General features: G+C 54.0%; 1 protein-coding gene across 1 annotated transcript in view; it reads left to right on the top strand.

Annotated features, from left to right (window-relative positions):
* Positions 1-4,951, top strand: part of CACNG1 (calcium voltage-gated channel auxiliary subunit gamma 1) — a 13,542-nt gene extending 8,591 nt beyond the window's left edge. The window contains exons 2-4 of the mRNA XM_017855831.1: positions 1,214-1,288; positions 3,257-3,394; positions 4,201-4,951. Of these exons, the coding sequence (XP_017711320.1) occupies positions 1,214-1,288; positions 3,257-3,394; positions 4,201-4,427 (440 nt within the window). The 3' untranslated portion in view covers positions 4,428-4,951. The remainder of the gene's footprint in view (positions 1-1,213; positions 1,289-3,256; positions 3,395-4,200) is intronic.
* The last annotated feature ends 877 nt before the right edge of the window (positions 4,952-5,828 follow it).

Below are 5,828 nucleotides of genomic sequence, written 5' to 3'. Positions count from 1 at the left end.
TTTTTTTTTTTTTTGAGACGGAGTCCCACTCCATCACCCAGGCTGGAGTGCAGTGACATGACCTCAGCTCACTGCAACCTCTGCCTCCCAGGTTGAAGCAACTCTCCTGCCTCAGCTTCCTGAAGTGCTGGGATTACAGGCGTGAGTCACTGCGCCCAGCCTGTCCTTTGATTTTATAGTATACCTAGCTATGAGAGAGAGACTGAAGGAGAAAAATGGAAGTGAAATTATATTTTAAATCAGCATGCATTTCCTTGTGCTGAACCCCTCCCCTCTCCCTCATCAAATTCAGATTTGTGTTCCTACTACCCACACTTTCCACAGCTTTTATGACAATTATCAGGTGGGCCAAGTGGCTTTGCGGGGCAGGTCTCATCTGGGCTGTCTCACAGAGACCAGCGACCCAGTGAAACCACATGATGGTCACATTCAGCCTTCATAGGGGTTCCATCTGCGTCCAGGCCATCCCAACGGCCACTCTGGAAAAAGCCCTTTGCGGGGCATTTTAAGGGGCCTGGAGCAGGGTTCCCATTCCGGCTGCACATCAGGATCTCCCAGAAAGCTTTTGAAAAACACTGCTTCCCCGGTCCCACCAGTGAACCAGGGTGGGCCTGGATTCTGATGAGAAACAGTCCCAGATTTGGGGTTGGTCCAGGGTTTCTCAACCTTGGCACTCTTGACATTTTGGCCTGGATCATTCCATGTTGGGAGGGCCTGTCCTGTGTGTTGCAGGATGCTCAGCAGTGTCTGTGGCCTCTACCGGCTGGGTGCCAGGTATACCCCTCTCACCACCACCATGTCCCCAGGCATTGCCCAGTGTCCCCTGGGGGGGGCAGAATTGTCCCTAACAGAGACTGCTGTTTGGTTCTTTAGTGATTGTGCACCCTGCACACCCTGAAAAATGGCTTAAGCCTGGGCCTCGGTTACCCCATCTGCCTAATGGGGTGCAGAACCCATAGGCTGTCTGCCCTGTGGACTCATCCAGCCTCAGCTCCCTGAAGACCTCTCAGCCTTCCAGGCAACCTCATTATTCCACTGAGATGTTGTTCTAAAGGTCAAAGACAGACGTTTCAGCCCAGATTAAGGATCTGGGGAGAAGAGAGCCTGCCAGAGCCCCTGCGTGCCCAGTAGAATGACACTGAACTCTCTGCCAGGCCTCTGTCCTTGCTACAGGTCCCCCCACTCAACTCACAGTGTGTCTCCTCCTTTGCAGAGAAGAACTGTTCCTACTTCAGGCATTTTAACCCCGGCGAGAGCTCGGAGATCTTCGAATTCACTACTCAGAAGGGTGAGCCTGGGTGGAAAGGGGGCTGGGGTGACAAGAGGGGACTTCTGTGTCATGCATCACTGGGCCAGAAAGTCATTGGGGGCCAAAGCACTGACTTCCTCAGGCCTGATGAGAAGAAGCTCATGGTGCATTTGAATAACAGCCTTGCCACCTCTCTGCTCAGGAGGCCCCAGGTAGCCGCCTTCCATCTCCAGGGCCCAGAGCTTCCACACCTCGGGGCCAGGGAGCGTTTGCAGGAGCAGCACTTCCTGGCAGGCTCCTACCCAAGGGCAGCTGTTGTGACGGGAGCTGTGGATGTGGAACAAGTGCTCAGAGGCCCTGTGGTGGCTCTTGGTGGGATGTGATGGTTAGAGTCTTCAGGGACAGTCTGAGTCCCTCCCTGGCCTAGAAATCCCTCCCCAAGTACCGGGAGGGCACAGGGCGCTCTGGGAGCTTTTCAGGACCCACAGAGCTCAGACGCACACCCACTGTCGGGAGTACAGACCTGCGCCTGCCCGCCCCCAGACAGCTGCACACAGGGTGAGTAGGTAGACACACAGACCCACACTGACACACACACACAACACAGATACACACATACAATGACACACACAAGACACAGACACACAGAGACACACACTGACACATGTACAATGACACACAGGTGGACACCACAGGGCAATGACACACAGACATACAATGGACACACATGCGATGACACAACACCACATGATACATACCACAAGACAATGACACACACAAGGCAACATCACACACAGACACACTGACACACACGTACAATAACACACAAAATGAACCACATGACACACATACTGACCACAATTACACAAAATCCAACACACACTGAGACACATGTACAATGACACACACAATTACACACAATTACCACAAAATGACAGCAATGACATGCATACACCACACAATGACACACTGACACCACACCACCACAAGTCACACAATTGACACCCAATGACACACAAGACACAGGACACACACAAGACAATGACACACACAATGACACACAAGACACACAGACACACCAGAGACACACACACGTTACAATGACCACCCCACAACAATGGACACCCACGGCAAGGACACACAGAAACACACACTGACACAATGACACAACACAATGACACAGACACACACAGAGACAACATTTACACACGTACAATGACATACACACAATGACACACACACAAGACAACACAGGAGGACACACTGACACACATTAACAATGACACGCACACGGACATGAAGTGACACAATGACACACAGATGACACACAATGACACACACGAGAACACATATGACATACACAAGTCACAGTGACCACACAGGCAAGTGACATACACAGACACTAGCATGCACAGATACAGTAATACACTAGCACATGGCAGACACACATACACACAGTGACACACACACCAACACACTGACATAGACCCAGATACACATGCACACACTACCATACGCAGACACTAACACATTCTGACAGATCCTCACATATGTGACACACACATGAACACACACACTCTAATCACACACAGACACGCACACTGCCACACACACTGGCAGAGCCTCACATGCACCGGGCTGGGTGACAAGCCACTCTGTCATCCTCTGCTCCTTAACCCCAGGCAGACCACCCACCGCCCCAGCGCCTCCTGCCCTGTCACTCGGAGGAAAGTTTCTGCTCTAGAAAGGTGTCCAGCCACTTGCCTCTCGCCTCTGCCCCCGGTGGGGACCTTGCAGCCTGGTGCTCTGGAAAGACACGGGTGGAAGGAGCCCCATGGCAGCCTGGCTCCCTGGCTCTGCGTGGGCCTTAGGGAAGGACTTGGCCCCTGGGGCTGTCGGCTTTCTCATGTGTGAGATGGGAACTGTGGCGCATGGGGTGGTGCCTAACCAGCCACCATGAGAGCTCCTGGACTGAGGCCGCATGCCGGGTGTCCCTTGTGTTTGCAGAGTACAGCATCTCGGCAGCCGCCATCGCCATCTTCAGCCTTGGCTTCGTCATCCTGGGCAGCCTCTGTGTCCTCCTGTCCTTCGGGAAGAAGAGGGACTACCTGCTGCGGCCCGCGTCCATGTTCTACGCTTTTGCAGGTAGACTGGGGGCTCCGCCCGAGCACCGAAGCGGGGGGACCATGTCGTGGGGGATTCTCCGCTCCACTCTCATGCCCACCACGGGATTTGGGTGGGGGGCATTTCCCAGGCTCCATCCCCATCCAGGGACAAACCTGGCCAGGCCCTCAGCAACCCCAGGTGGGCTGGAGGGAGACAGAGCTTGGCGATTTGTCCATTCCTCCCCATGACTCAACCCTCAAGGCCCCAAAGAAACTGCCCAGAGAATGATTGACAGAAGAAGGAAAGAAACGTGGTCGCCTTTCTTTCTTTTTCTTGGGGGATGAGGAAGAGGGTCTTGCTCTGTCGCCCAGGCTGGAGTGCAGTGGAACAATCACAGCTCACTGCAGCCTCGAACTCCTGAGTTGAAGGGTTCCTCCCACCCCAGCCCCCTGAGTACCTGGGACTACAGACGTGTACCAGCACACCTGGCTAAGTTTTTATTTCATTTTAATTTTTTGTAGAGACAGAGGGCTCATCACTATGTCGCCCAGGCTGGTCTCAAACTCCTGGCCTCAAGCGATCCTCCTGCCTCAGCCTCCCAAAGTGCTGGGATTACAGGCATGAGCCACTGCACCCGGCCATATGGTCGCCCTTCTGAGGGTTGCAGGAATAGGGTGGGGCGTGGACAAATGGATCCTTCTGCAGGTTCCCAGCTAGAACCTGCCTGGAGGCAGCCTGTCCCCCAAGGCAAGGTCACTGCCTTCTCCATGCGCACAGGCTGGGGTGGGGCTGGGGGCAACGGCAGGCACCCATCGGTCCCTGAGCGTGCCTGGCTCCGCCCCCAGGTCTCTGCATCCTGGTCTCGGTAGAGGTCATGCGGCAGTCGGTGAAGCGCATGATTGACAGTGAGGACACCGTCTGGATCGAGTACTATTACTCCTGGTCCTTCGCCTGCGCCTGTGCCGCCTTCGTCCTCCTCTTCCTCGGTGGTCTCGCCCTCCTGCTGTTCTCCCTGCCTCGAATGCCCCGGAACCCATGGGAGTCCTGCATGGATGCTGAGCCTGAGCACTAGCCCTCCTGCGGCCCTAGCGACCCTCAGGCTTCTTCCCCAGGAAGCCAGGTCTCAGCCCGGAAACTTCCAGAGAGGAGGCGGGAGCAATTTTAGCTCCACCCTGCTCCCATCTGTCCCCTGCCACAGTCGCAGGCTGTTTCCTCTCTCTGAGCTCCTCTGGGCTGCCGCAGGCTCCCCTGGGAATAGAGCAAGAGGACGTCAGTCCCAATCTGGCCACAGTTGGGAAAGGCGGGGCCAGCAGGTGGACAGGTGTTTGCAAGGGCCCCACTTCCCCTGGAGCTCAGAGGTGTCCCCACTGTACCAGCCTCTGATAAGCTGCCTCCAGTTGTCCTTTATGAACATTGCAGGGACAACTTGTGTTTGCTAGTTCTTGGTGTTCCGTGTAAATAGCCAGCCCCTCTCTTTCTCAGTGATAAAACACACCCTCTCTGGTGAGCCCAGCGTCCCCTCCTTGGCTTAGGAGCCCCGGGAAGCATTTTTAACTGAGTAGAATCTGACTGTGGCTTGAAATAAAAAGCTCTCAGGAAACTCGCGTTTTCCTCGCGCCTTGCATAGAAATTGCTCAGATTCCCAGTCACATCAGGGGCCCCCTGACGCCGAATGAGAAGGGAAGGCAGGTCACCCGGGTATGTTGAGGACTTTTGTGGGGACAAGAGGGCAACACATGTGGCTTAGAGGCTCTGAATTCCAACTCAGACGGTGTTTCTCTAGGCCCTGAGATTGTTTTCGGGAGAAACTAGAAACCTTCTGATGAAGCAAGGGTGTTAAAAATAGGAGGGGTTATTTCTAGAGCCTGGCATGCAACGCACCTGGTGCCAACGCAGCGCTAAAGCAGCCAGCCAGTGTCTGATTTCTGATGCTGGATTTCTGTTGTGAAGAACATCAGGAAGCAGGGCTTAGCAGTTAGACACTTAGGGCCACATGAAGAGCCATGATTTGCACACTTCTGCCTTCCAGAACCCCACAGTACTTGCCCAAGCTTCCGAAGTAGAGTTCAGACATGATTGGCAGATGGGATCTTTGCCTTGCACCCTGGAGAACCCACTGGAGTTCATGCTTCTAGGGCAGGGTTTGGCAAACTATGGCCCGTTGGCCACACCTGGCCTGCCCCCTCTTGCTGTATGGCCCACAAGTAAAAGGTAGTTTTTACAGTTTTAAATTGTTCAAAACATTAAATTAATTAAAAAAAAAAAAAAAAACAGGTGTGGTGGCTCACACCTGTAAATCCCAACACTTTGGGAGGCCAAGGTGGGTGGATCACGAGGTCAGGAGTTGGCTCACACCTGTAAATCCCAACACTTTGGGAGGCCAAGGTGGGTGGATCACGAGGTCAGGAGTTCAAGACCAGCCTGGCCAAGATGATGAAACCCCATCTCTATTAAAACTCAAAAAAGGCCGGGC

This window comes from Rhinopithecus bieti, unplaced genomic scaffold (assembly GCF_001698545.2).
Source record: "Rhinopithecus bieti isolate Rb0 unplaced genomic scaffold, ASM169854v2 scaffold_39870, whole genome shotgun sequence".
NCBI lineage: Eukaryota > Metazoa > Chordata > Mammalia > Primates > Cercopithecidae > Rhinopithecus > Rhinopithecus bieti.
The sequence above is the reverse complement of the archived record's forward strand: the minus strand, read 5'-3'. Positions and strand labels throughout refer to the sequence as shown.